This window comes from Puma concolor, chromosome D4, assembly GCF_028749965.1.
Source record: "Puma concolor isolate L17-30 chromosome D4, mPumCon1.1.hap2, whole genome shotgun sequence".
NCBI lineage: Eukaryota > Metazoa > Chordata > Mammalia > Carnivora > Felidae > Puma > Puma concolor.
In genome coordinates, this window is record NC_141679.1 from 12,168,598 (window position 1) to 12,182,516 (window position 13,919).

Below are 13,919 nucleotides of genomic sequence, written 5' to 3' on the forward strand. Positions count from 1 at the left end.
GGGTGCCACTTCTACTTATGTAGAACACAAAGGCATTAACTGCACGGTTCTAGTTCATGTGGAAGGTTCCAAGCACACAGCTGCTATGTTAAGTGAGAGAAGATGATGACTGCTTCGTCCAGCATCTTCCCCAAGACGTAAGCTTCAAGATTTTGGAAAATCATTAGCAGCAACGCTATCAGTGGTTATCTGGGTGGCCAGCAAATCACATCACCAGCAGCCTGTGTATTTGCTGCACACTGAGGGGATTCTGCATGAGGGTGGGGCCCGTCTACACGTCCATGTTCCTACTGAGCTCTCAATTCAAAAGGTCAAATAAGAAGGGTTTCCAATATTCAGCGAAACGCTATGTCGGCATAAGCATGGGACGGCTCTGCTATTCCTTCTGGAATGGCCGGGCTTGAGCGTCGACATGCTGTAGTAAGTACAATTTTATTTGGGCTTGCTTTCCTTTAATTTTCCTTTGTATTACATTTATGGCAACGCTTTAGTCTGTGGACACATTTTCAAAGGGGGAGGTTCTATTACCTATGAATTTTATTTCAGGATGGTAACGGGGCACCACAGAACATCTGTTGTAGGAAGGGGGTTCTGGGTCCCGCGGAGTTGGAAACCCTGATCAAGCCCAACATGTAGTGTCCAGGTGAGGAGACTGAGGCCCAGAGACGTGAAGGAACTTGCTCAAGGTCACACAGCTCACGGGGCAGGAACTGTGCTTCTGTAGGTTCTTTCTCGGCAGCCTCTCCCTGCATTAATTCACCCACGCTATGAATTCAGCTAGCTGGCCGCCACCAGCATTTCTCACACGCCTGTGCTTCATTCGGCACTAGCCAAGGACCGTGACAGCAGTCCTCGCCTCTAGCCTGTGACTGACGGGAGCACGATAGTGCCACGGGCCCTCATCCTAAGCTCTCGACACCACGTTTCAGAATTTAGCAAATTTTGGATTTTAGAAAGGCAACAGGGTGCACGTATCACACACGGTCTAAAAACCCCATCGGAACCCGGGGAATTGCCCTGTAGCCAACAGTAATAGTCCTGCAGCAAAATGGAGAAGATTCATGGTAAGCTGGAAAAATCCTAGACATGGTCTCATGGCAGTCCCGGATAGGCTTATCAGCCAATGGACTACAAAAACCCCTTTTGCTTCTCGAAGCCCTTTAGACTTGGGAACTATGGGTCTGTTTCATCGCCCCCGTTGGACAGGCAGGGAACAGAGGCTGAGAGGTGAAGGTAGCAGTTTAGCTAAAAGCAGCTGATGAACACTAAAATCGGAACCTCCTATGGTGGCTGGCTGTAGGCAAAGAAATGCTTCACTTTTCTCACTCTGTGAATCTGGTGACTTCACACGCACGAGTCATGAACAACGAGGACCGCCACCCCGTGTCCTGAGTAAAACCGGGAGCGAGGCATCACTACAGGCACGAGAGGCACATGTGGACGGATGACCTGAAAAACGGCAGCACGCGTGCCGTTACTGACGGAGGCCCCTGGCAGACGCACAGGCTGCTGCTGTGTGCGCGCTGTCTCCTGGGGCCACACGGCAGCCCGTGGGGGAGATGCTGTCGTTTTGCACAAGCTTGGGGGCCTCACAGCCTGTAGGCGGAGGCAGGATCCAGATCCAGCTTTCTTGGCTCTGGAGTCAATGCTCTTCTGTCCTTTGCTTCAGAAGCAAAGGGGGTAAAAGTAAGATTGCCGGGTCCGCTCTCATCACACCTCTTGCTTCCTCACTCCTTTCATCATCTTCCCAGATGGGAGCCTGCACAAAAAGGGACCCCCTCCTTAGGAGCTCAGAGCCAGCTGGGGGCAGCAGAGTGTCACGTGGGCATCCACATGCCTGGGGGGGGGGCGGGGGGTGCAGAGCTAACTCCACCTTTCCAGCCTGCCTGCAGGACACGCGACACTTAAGCTTCCAAGTGTCACTTCCGAAACTTTGAGAAACTTCCAGAACTCATTTTCTCCCCATCTGCATGCCTGGCCTCCAGCTTTCAAGGAATACCAGGGAGGATGGCTGCCTTCTCAGCCATCTCGTCCCGGGGGGCTGTATTCTAGGGAACCAGACCAGCGGATGATGGTGCAGAGAGCGTGAGCGTCTCCACTCCCTGTGGCTGAAGCCCCGGGGAAGAACGGCTGGCCTTGGACTCCTAACTTCTTGCAGGAAGGCAATTTACTGCAGCTAGATGAATACCCTCCTGGAGAAAAAATGGCCTCATTCAAGGAGCCAAGCCTCCCACAGGCAATTCTCTTTAGCTACGGGCTCTCTGCTCAACATGAGTAACAGCGCTTGTGCCGCTGTGGCGGGAGGAAAATCAGCACAATGACGCGGACACGGCCCCACGGTGGGGGGGGGGGGGGGGGGGCGCTCTATGGTTCCAGACCTTCATCACGGGGCCATGGCCCCTGGCCCTGAAGGGAGCTTCTAAGACCTGCCGAGCTTGAGGAGAAGCCAGACGCCTACGAAGCTTGAAGCCCAGAGGCCTCCCTAGCAGTTCCAGGGATGCCTGGGGGAAGAAGGCCCAAGGGAGGAAGGGGCCCTGCCTCTGCGGTGAATGAATTTTCTCCGTTGACTGTGATGCCTGGGAAGATGGGGGTTAGGACTCACTGGCTTGGAGACAGGAGGAGCTGCTGGTTTTCGTGAGGACGGAGAGCTGGCAGGCGGTGCTCCAGCCGCTGGCGGGGGCGGGGAGGTAGGAGCAGGAATCCTAACTGTCCTGTGGTCTAGAGGGCGATGCTACACAACCGAGAATGATCCTCCCCAAATGCCCTCATGCCCAGGAGACATGCGCTTGGGGCCCTCATGGGTCTGACTGCTTTCCTTCTCCTCTTTCCCCTCATTCTAAGCCATCCTCAAACTATACCAGCGGGCCCCTACCTCAGGGCCTTTGCACTTGCTCTTTTCTTAGTCTCAGTTGATGCAGGTCTCTCTTCAAATGTCACCTCCTCAGAGAAGGCTCTGTTGATTATCCTACCTGAAATAGCTCCTGTCCCGGCTTTATTTTTCCTTACAGAACTTCTGGCTATCTAGCTTAAGTACATTTATCTATTTATTTTCTATCTCCCTATGAGCATCATACTGAATACCTTGTCTGTTTATTCAGCCTTGTATCCCTAAAACAGTGCTTGACACATAGTAGGCGCTCAACAAATATGTGCTTCATGTATGAGACCGACTCAGGTTCTGAGAAAGAGAGAGAATCTGGCCCACCCAAAGGCAGCCCAGGTCACCCAGCGGGGAGATCCGGGGAAGCATCCTTACATCCTCAGACTCAAAGACGTGGCATATCATCTTGTACTGCCTTTTTCCATCCTGGGATGGGTGGGAGGCTTCCACATTCTCCTGGGAGTTGGAGCGGGGCATCCGCCTGCGGGCCATCAGTACGACGATGTTCCCGATGTCTGCTATATAGGAAATGGTCCTCAGAGGGTGGTCCATCATCGTCTCCTGGAGGGCATAAGGGAGAGGATGCTGAGTCCAGAGCAGCATCTAATGGCCCATGAGAGAGTCTGTCACCCCACAGCCCGGCCAAGTGCAGTCCCCGTGTGGCAGGTGGGGGGTGGGGGCTGGGTTCAAAGGCTGCTGCCAGATTTACACGCACCCACTCAGGCCTGGGGGCAGTTCCCTGGACTAACAGTGACCCAGAGCAAGAAGGGGTCTGTGGTATGTGAAATAAAACGTTCAGTCGTTTTACAACCAGTAGAATCTCTGGTGGAGAGGTTAAAAGAATAAAATATCCACATGTGATGGTTGCATTGTGCGTGCGTGCGTGTGTGTGTACGTGTGATTTCGTAAAAGGCGAATCTGTTCAAGGTCACGAATCTTCTCGTGAAAACTTATGAGAAGGATTTGCAAACAGCATCCACGGCTTATTTTTTCCTTAGATCTTCAAGGAAACGGTCCCAGAGCACCACGGCCCCCTCCCCCGCAGCGGGCGCTGCAGACACAGCCTTCTAGCTTGTTTGGAAGCCAGCAGCTGAGGACAGGGGACCTACGGACACGGGCACAGGCTGGGAGCAGCCACGCTGGGAACTTCACCCCGGGAAAGGTGGCCGGCCAGCTAATACCTGTGTGTCGGCATTCAGTACTTTGATTCTCTGGGTAGAAATGAAGAGATCCACCTCGGTCATCGGCTGAGATTCCCCTTCGGGAGCCTGAGAAGAAAGATGCACCAAGGGAAAGCTTAACGCCTCACCCCGACTCGAGGGCACGGGAGCAAGGTTAGCTCACACACAGAGGCACTGAGACACAGTCACCAGAACGGCAGGGCTGACTCCAGATTGCGACCGCCAAAGCAGAAGGGGCCACAGAGGACGGACTCACGAACGAGGGTGAGCGTTGCCGGTTAAGGGGGAAGACGCCCAATCCCCTCTGCTTCTCCCCCTACAGAAGAAGGGTGTGACTCTGGGAACGATGGTCGTGAACTGCCCTTTCTACAAGGCTTTTGGAGCCCAACAGATTGAAGAGTAAGGGCAAGTGACCCACACCCCGAGACCTTGGAGAAGTCAGAGTGTCTGCCCCTGTTCAAGTGATGGGGGACAATGTTTAGAGCAGGGGCAAAGTCATTTGGATGCAGTTCTGGTAAAAGGGTCTTCACATTCGCACACCATCACAGCGACACAGAAGCCGTACCCACTCCTGAAGCCACCCCATTAAGAAGGAGCTCCAGATGCCTCAACACCCCATAGGTAGCCCACAAGCACCTAGAAGCTCGATAACCAAACAAGCACATCCGTCTCGTTCACTTAGGGTTTAAGTCCGCACAGTGTGGTTATTAGCGAGTTTTCTTTTTTGCATCCAGCAATCTGACAAATCCACAAGTCAAACGTGACTGTAATTGAACAGACCCAAGTCCCTGCCACATTAGTGCTCCTGAAGGGTGGGAACTTTCACACTCCTGTAGGATTCATTTAGCATCTCCAATCCGCTGCCTGTTGTCTCTCTGATGTGAAATGGCTCATGAGCAACAGAAAACAGCCACTTTGGGCAACTCAGTTTTGAGAAACGTTGGCTAATGGGGCGGTTCAAAAAGAAATCTGAACGAAAACTTGCTGGATGCAGAAAACAAAAACACAAAATAATAAAAAGGCAAAACGTAAATAAATGAAAAGAACAGGCATAACACCAAGCTGATGACGTTATTTGTACTGCACCTTCTTTCTGCTTTTGGCTAATTTCTGGGCCATCTGCTTAGCATGGAAACAGAGACAGGAGAACAGTTAGAAAAGAATTTGCAGAGACTCAAAGCCAAAAAGGGAATTGACAAACTAGTATCAATAGTGCATAAAGCATTTCTGTGTCAGGAGAACTGACTTTAAAAAAATCCTGGTCTACAGACAATCAATTTCCTAACTCACGATTTCGTAGGTGGCAGGGGCCGTAGGAGGAAGGAAATGGATTGAGGTGCTTTTTCTATGTAACTGCAATCGATGCTTTCAAAGAACCAACTTGGTTCTGTTGATTTTCTTTATAGTACGCCTATTGGCTACTTCCTTGATTTCAATCTACATCTGAATTTCCTTTTACTTTCTTTGGATTACATTTGATTTCTTTTTTTCTAGCTTCCTGAGATGAAAATTTAAAGGACAGATCTTTAAACTTGTTTTTTCCCCAATACATTTATTTAAAGCTGTGAATCTCCCTCCAAGCACTGCATTAGCTGTATCCACAAATTTGTCACATTCCAATCTAATTATCCCTTCAAAATGTTTTCTAATTTCCACCGTGAGTTTTCCCTTGAACTTTGGATTATTTAGAGTTGTGTTATTAATTTTAATACATTTGGGGATTTTCTAGTTTTCTTTTTGTTACTTATTTCTGAATTAATTCCACTGTGGTCAGAGAACATACTGAATTGTGCTGGGTTCTTGGCCCTATGATCCAGAACATGACTGACTGTGGTGAATGTCAGGTGGACTTCAAAAGATGCATTCTTCAGTTGTTGGGAATAGTGTTCTACCAATATCAATGAGGTCAATTAGGTTGGTTAAGGGTACAGTTTAAATCTTCTGTGTGCTGCCTGATATTTTTGTTTGTTCTAAAATTTACTGAGAGAGGTGTGTTAAAATCTCCAGCTGTTACTATGGATTTGTCCCTCTCTCCTTTTGGTTCTGCTAATATCTGCTTTATCTGTTTTATATCTGTGTTATAAGGTACATACAGATTTAAGGTACTTGTGTCTTTCTGTTGGATTCATCTTTTTATTGTTCATCTCTAGTAATAATTCTTGCCTTAAATTTGTGTACTATTAATACAGCCTATTCCTAACTAGAAATAGATAAACATTCATCCCCCCACCTTTTCTCATAAGTAAAAGAGAACACAGTTGATTAAAAAAGAGAGACAGACTGCAGCCAGATTGTCTAAAACTGAATCCCCGCTCTGCGACCTACTAGCTGCGTGACTTGGAGCGAGCCGCTTCGTGTCTCTGTGCCTCAGTTTCCTCATCTGTAAAATGAGGATAAAAACAGTATCTACCACACAGGGCTGTCGTGAGGATAAAATAAATGTGTGCAGAGCTCTTAGAACAGCGTCTGGTGCGTTACGAGTGCTACGTTTGTGTTGGATGTTACAGGATTATTCTACCTACGTCGGAATGTAATTTCTTGGCTCTTGGTAAGGCTTGCTGGATATACACAGATCCTGTACAAATAATGGTGAGTCAATGGCCAAACCACGCACGCTGTTGTGGTGATGGGGGTGGGTGGAGGACTGTCTGCTCTCTCATACTCCTTCGTACTCACCTGGGGAAAAGCCCTTTTGCTCCCAGCAGCACATCTCTAGTTCATTAATGAGTCAAACGGGGGTGTCTGTTCTATCTCACTGGAGAGAAACCAGAGGAGTCGGCCATCCAAACACCAAGTACCTCATCTCTGGTGCAGCCAGGGAACTAGGGCAGCCCTCCTCACCCCCCTTCCCCCCACAGCTCCTCCTGGTGGCCATGAATTCATGGTGAACAGTCTGCTCTGGCAAAGTCAGAAGGCAGCAAGCGCAAGGGGGTTTCGTAACTGCCGTGTGCGATGGTGGACGTGTGTCCGCGTCTGAGGAGTGGCCCTGTGCTGATGCTCCGCCAGACCGTGCAGATTTCTAGGTGGGATCCGACAGTCCCATCGGCGGGGGGGGGGGGGTGTTCTCATCTGCATCGGCTGCCATCCTCATGATAAATGACCACTGTGAGATCCTCACGTGCATGTGTTTGTTCTACCGCTTTCCCTGAAATTATCTGGCCGGCATATAAGAATTTGTGATATTCTCGATACCAAAACCTAACAGCTGTGGGACGGGTCAACATTCTTCGCTATAAGGAACAGGGATCCGAAAGGGTCTCTCAGAGGAAACTAAGTCTGCTGCCAGTGGAACAACCACATTTTTTTTTTTTTTTAACTGGGATGGTTGATGAAGAAAGAGAACCCAAATGGCCAACCAAGTTTCATGAAAGGCATCCTGAGATAATTTCTATGAAGCGAAGGAGATTTTATGCACCTAAAGTAATACCAGGTGCTCAACCACATGTGCTGCTCAGGTGTCCTGAAACCAATTCTAATCTGAAGTTTACACACGACATGCGGGAGACGGTCGGATCCAGAATGAGAAATGGCGGTAGCAGAGAAGCCCGAGAGGCCTAGAAGGCCTGCGTGTGTCGTAAAGCAGTGAGTGACAGCATCCCTTGCAATCCTCGTGATTCACGGGACCGACTGCGGCTTGCCCCTCAGTAAGCTGTGGCACCAGGGACATAAACCGTGGAACTGTCACTCACCCTCTCACTCTGCGAGGCGTGTTTACTGTCGTTAAGACTCTCGAGGTTAGTCATGCTGGGGATCCTCCGGACTATTCTAGCTTTTCTTTCCCCAGCTGACATCTACGGGGCACTCGCTAGGTGCCACGTCCTTCTGAGCAGCTCACGTGTGTCGCAGTGCGAAAGCTTCGGGCAACCCTGTGAGGTGCCTACCGTACTCTCCTCTTGCAGAAGCGGCAACTGAGGCACAGAGAGGCTAATTAACATGCTCAAGGGCGCTCAGCTGTTAAGAGGCAGAACAGAGATCCCAGCCCCTGAAATCTCACTCTACTCTCCAAATCACTAGTTGTGTACCTCGGGCAAGCGTCTCAGCGGTAAACCTCTCAGTGTGTCAGTGAAGAGGGCTGATCATACCCACCTCACAGGATTTCCCACCCCCTCCATTTTGAGGAGTAAGTGAGATCAATGTATGTGAAGGACGTGCTCCAAGTGCTCATATACCCTTTTCATGTTAATCACAGGCTTCTTTGAGTCACGCGGGAAATCACGTGGCTTGCACAAAGCCTCACTGGTAGAGATTGTCATTCCACAATGAAGTCCTGATTGTTGACGGTTAAAGAAAACCTTTCCAGGAAAGAACAGAAAAATCTCATCTTTTTGGGACAAGCCAGGGAAGACAAACATGAGAATGGGTGATAATGAGAGCTCCTGAAAAAAGCGCAGCAAAAAACATCCAATGCCATTTGTGAGTCAAGGACACGAGCGTCACAAATGTGGGAAGGATGGAGACATGTGTGCCACGTCCCGCGTGGATGTGAAGTGGTTTCCGGGGCTCAGGGAAGGGCCCGGCAGGCCAGCCCGTCTTCTGGCCGAAGGGCAGTGAACAAGAGGGTGGAATGAGGCATGGATGCAGTGGAGAGAAAGGAAGACGGGGTTCCAGCCACGATGGCTTCAAGGCTGGGTCTCTAGGCAGGGTCAAGGCAGGGCTCCCACACTGTGGGACGAATGGGGCATCTCTATCTATGGTGCTAGAGACACTGACAGCACGTAGGGCAGAAGTTGCTCCCAAATCTTGTTCCAGAGAATCTCAGCGGCACGACTTTCAACAGGCACCCCACAGCGATCATGTATTCTGTGTTCAGATAACGACGGGAGTTTCTGGTTAAACAAGGTGAATGAGATCTCCTTAGTACAGGAGTTCTCAAAATCTTTGATAGGAGAACGTATGTGGCAAATTCAGAAAAAGGGATCTATTTTGCGGCGTTTCTTGAGCTAATGTGCCGACAGAACCTCATCGGCGGGAGGCACGCAGCGTATTTGGGATGCCCCAGAGCACAGAGAAAAGATGCTCCATGAGGATGGTCTACCCCAGTGTTGGACAGTGGTCCCCAAATTAGTGTACCTCAGAATCTCCTTGAGGGCTAATGAAAACACAGATTCCTGGGCCCTACCTGCCCCCCACCATGAATTTCGGACTGGGGTGAGCCTGAGAATCTGCATTTCTAACAAGTTCCCAGGTGGTCCTGATGCTGCTGGTTAAGGAATCCCATGTTGAGAACTACCTCTTTAATGCATTCCTTAGTGCATGGGGGCTTCCTAAAAGGATATTTCTTCTCAGAAATGACGAACAACAAAGGCAGAAAGGATACATTAGGGAGGGTCCAAAGATGGAAAAAAAAAAAAAAACTTAAGAAAAATGGCAGATGTCTTCTAATTCTGATGTTGCATTTAGATCCACCTTATTCATTACACTTTGATAGATGGAAAGGCTTTTAATTTCAGATTCCTCAACCTGCCTTGAATTACTGTTACTTAACCAACCGTCTTGGTTCCCTTATTAGACTGCAAGTTTCTCAAGGTCAAGGATTGGGTCTTGGTTAGTTTTTATCTCCTGAGATGCCTCTCACAAGGGTCTGTAGAGGAACAGTTTGCTTTCTGAGCCAAATTCCTTTGTTTTCCTCTCACATTAACTAGAAAATTTCGGGCCAAAACGCAACTCCAAATTCTCTCCCCATTTGGCAAATAAATTTATAAATTCTTTAAGAAAATATTAATTCTGCAAACTCCAAGTGCGAGTCAATGAGCACCACAACAGACCCCCCAGGAGGGAAGTTAAAGAGAGTTCTGAAAGCCCAGCTTCAGGTTTGGTGTTTGCTCAGAGTTAAAGTAGCACAGACACCATGGCCACCCAAGACTCATGGTGAGGAAGGGCTCACCCATACCCACTGGTCAAACTCTGCAGGCAGAGGAAAGAAAGAGGGGTAAGATGGGGTCCCCATGGGGAAGAAGGGAAGGAAAAGGAATCTGAAACAGAAGGAGGAAACCCCTCCTGGTTCAGATGACACATCAAGGTGGAAATCACTTATCAGTTTGTCCTGAGGATACTAAGTGGATTTCCAAATAAATCCACACATTTTCCTCTTTCTTTCCTTCCTTTCCTGGACACTGTCAAATCTGTAGCTACCTTCCTCTCTGCATCTTTATAGAGGTGGCCTAGAATGACTCATTCCTGAAAGGTCAGCCTCTCTTTAGGAAACAGGGTGGCACCACATCCCTTACAGAAAGGGGTCTCCTACGCGCATGTGCGGGCCCACAGTGCAGGCGCCCGCGAGACCATCCCCGCTGATCCAGAGAAATGCTCTAGGTGCCCTGGTTCCCTCTATGAAATCTCAGGGCACATCCTGACACAGTAGCTTTCTAGAGGAGTGCAGAAATAAACCATGGGTCTGTGCACCTAGCATTTGAAAAAGCATCAGGCTGGGGGTCAAGTCAAACAACTTGACGGGCATTTAAACTGAGGTAAAAGGAACAGGAGGCAGAATATATTTAATGACAGGCAACAGCCCCTTCAGATGCACAGAAGCACATCGCAAAAATGATACTTACAAATGAAATGTAACCATTTAACTTTACCACTCTATAATGAATTCCTTACACTACAATAATTTGCTGTAAAAAATAAATACATGTGTACCAGATGTCTGCTCTGCTCTAGGCAGGTCTAAAATGGATTTATAATCAGACAGCCTCATCTTGCTTGTTATGATCAACAAAACCGTCTAATTTTTTTGATTCAAATCAACCGTGGAACTTCTGGATACCGATCCTTTGAAGCCTCAAAGCGAACCTTCTGGTTTCTTACCAGGGAGGCTGGACTTTAAGAAGGGAAAACCGCGCTCTAGGACCTCACTGCGGAAATTGGAAGCTGTAATTCACAGCACGCTGGCTCGTGGCCGGGCTCTGGCTCGGGGGGCCACAGCACACGCTGAGCACGCCTTTACGTTCTGGGCATGTGCCTGCTCCCTTCCTCCAGGTCACATGTCACAGGGCAGTGGAAAGAGATAAACTATCTGGGGGACTCAATGGCTGCCACTCAGGAGACCGATAACCAAGGTGCCCAGTATGATACCCTAACCTGAACGTGTGTGAAACCTGGATGGACAGAAGCCGGGAGAACGCATGTCAAAACAGCACAGTTTTCTGCCCTGGGGACCTTCAGGGCTCCTCTGGGGGCGGGCTGTTGCTCTGTTCTGAAGGAGTCACGTGAATGGGCTGTGGTGGTGCTCCCTGACAGGGGCTGAGGGGTGCTCTGGCGTTCTGTGGGAGTTACATCTCTATGCTGTCCGCCTGCATCCAACACCTGCCCTCCTGCTCAGGTACACCCTGCACCCTTACTGGCTCGATTCACTTCTCACTGCTGCTGCGGAGCCCGAGGGCAAGGCTCTCCCTCTACACACTGCTGTTTTCTCTTCCTTCCGGAGACCTTGCCCAGCCTTGCACACGCAAGTGCTCAAGAAGTCGTTTCTCCTGGATTAAGGACCCTAAGTGACTGGCCTACACTTGTTCTTCTTCCTCTTTCCACACTGCCCCCGCGACACCAGGAGGTAACCGGGGCACGTGTGCACACGACCACACAGGAAAGGGAAGGGTTCCTTGAGGACGAATGGGATTTTGACCGGCTGAAGCTGGACAGAACCAAATCCGGGGAGTCCTAACCTGTTCCAACTTGCTGGAAATACCTGGTTCTGGGTTTCGGTGGTGCTGGTATCCCCGGGGCTCCAGGTGGACTGGCCCTGTGGCCCCAGCATAGCTGCCCAGTGGTTCTAGGTGCTGGTGGTGCTTACTGGCACCAGAAGTGTCCCTGGAGCCCTAGGTCTGTCCACGATGCCAGGTGGCGCCGGCATCATGGTGGAGATTCTAGAGCTCGGCATTTCCATTGGGATCAAACCAGTTCTAGCTGGCTCAAAGTGGTTGTGAATGGTTTCAACCAGATCAAAGTCGCTCTTGCTGGATCAAAACAGGCTTGCTCCTTTTAAATCTTGATAAGGCAGATGCCAATCGGTCATGACTGGCTCAAGCCTGTTTAAACACTGGGCTAGCTACCTCGTTATGGTTAGATCTGATCCAACGGCTCCCTGCGCCTGGAGCAAACCAGTTCAATGTAGCCTGAGCAGGGTCAGCTGGCTCAAAAGCAGGAGGCTGGGTCTGAACCACGCCTGTAACACCAAGTGTTCAAGTCACTGACTTGGACTGACAGGGAGAAAGCTCTCGTGCTGGAGAGGTGATGCTCGAAATGACATCGTTCCTCATGCTACCAGCTTTCCAAAGTTCATGATCATATGTGTTCTTTCTTACGGCTGGCCACTGAGAACACCCCAAGTATACAGCATTTACCCAAAAGGACTCAGGCACACCTTTTTTCCGTTGGCAGGTACACCATCCCAATCCGCTCTCCCCTATACTTGGGACTAGATATGCATGAGGTACGGGGGAGACCACCGTGGACGGCTCAGGCCGCCGCACCCACCCCCGGCACCCCCTTACCTTGATCCTGCTCACGGCTTCCTGGGCCTGCATCATGCGCACGTTTTTGGAGGGAGTTTTGTCGGAGAGCAGCTGGGTGGAGCCAAGGTAATTGGCAGCAAAAATGATCCCATCGATCAAGTCTTCGGGGTCACAGGGTCCGGGAACTGGAACACACAGAACCGCAGGGGTGAGTGAAGCCACCCGGGGGTGGGCCCCACAAATCGCTGACTGCACAAGCACCCTCCCTGACTGCTCAGTGCCAGCACAGGTGGCCCCCGCGGTGGAGACCCTGGGCAGGTGCATCACCCTGCCAGTCCAAGGCACCTCTCCGGGTCTGCCTTCACTCACACCTTGTTTTCAAAGGGAAGAAAGAATTTCTTCTTCATCCACTTTGCCCAGGCCATTTACTGGGAGAAATGATGTGTTTATTTAAATATGAAACATACAACTCAGTGACAAAAGATGTTGTTTTTCCTGTTAGACTGGGAGCCCTTTGGGGACAAAAGACCATGTCATGTTCGTCTTTGGCTCGCGTGTCTCATCAGTGCCTGTCACCCAGGGGGCATCAAATAAATGTTTGCCAGACAAATGGTTAGGTGAGCAGGAGGCTGCTTTATTAGAAAACCTCATTTTAAAGCGCCACGTTCGCATCTCTCCCTTCCACTTTATGCATAATGGGGAAAACAAATCTTACCAATCAGAAAAATGGGCATTTGTTTGAGAAGGTCTGGATCCCTAGAATGGCCTCTGACCCCAGCTCTGTGAGGCAGATGACATTACCCTGAGTCCCCTGATGTCAACCTTGCTGACTTACAGGCTGTGGTGTCCCTGGCTTGCATCCACACACAGATCAATTCCGAGGAAAAGCAGAATTTTCTGTTCTCACTGACCAGCCTTTTAAATTAAACCTTACTTTTAACATATTTAAAATGGGGGCATCTGATTCTAACCATCATCACCTGCAAACCCTACTTGAGATTCAAACATGTCTGGGACTAATAAATGACTTGAGAACAGACGCACGAAGAAAGGCGTTTTAATTCTGCAGTGAAAAACATATGTATTTTCTTTGGCTTGAATGCCATATTTGGGGAGATTAAAATATACATTTTTAACCTACTGTTAAAACCCCAGGCTCTTAAATTAGATAACTGGCAAAGGAAACAATTTGCTTTTTCCTTTTGGAAAGCTAATCTGAAATGATTTTTATTTTTATCCCTCAACATCGAGCTCATCTTGAGCTTAACCAGCTGCTTCCCATGGATAAGCTACTTATCAGAGTTCAGTCTTAAAACAATCTTATCGTTTTCCTAAAGCCAAGGTGGTGGCTGACACAAAGAAATTAACAGCATTTTAGGAAAGGCCTTCACCAAGCATCTGCGT

General features: G+C 49.4%; 1 protein-coding gene across 6 annotated transcripts in view; it reads right to left on the minus strand.

Annotated features, from left to right (window-relative positions):
- Window positions 1–13,919, minus strand: part of APBA1 (amyloid beta precursor protein binding family A member 1) — a 203,598-nt gene that overhangs the window by 18,869 nt on the left and 170,810 nt on the right. For 4 of the 6 annotated variants that reach the window (XM_086684974.1, XM_086684978.1, XM_086684973.1 and 1 more), the window contains 4 exons: window positions 12,555–12,700; window positions 5,149–5,184; window positions 4,063–4,149; window positions 3,257–3,442 (listed from right to left, as the gene is read on the minus strand). In XM_086684974.1, coding sequence (XP_086541100.1) covers window positions 3,257–3,442; window positions 4,063–4,149; window positions 5,149–5,184; window positions 12,555–12,700 — 455 coding nt within the window. The remainder of the gene's footprint in view (window positions 1–3,256; window positions 3,443–4,062; window positions 4,150–5,148; window positions 5,185–12,554; window positions 12,701–13,919) is intronic. The other 2 variants (XM_086684976.1, XM_086684977.1) reach the window with 2 other exon arrangements.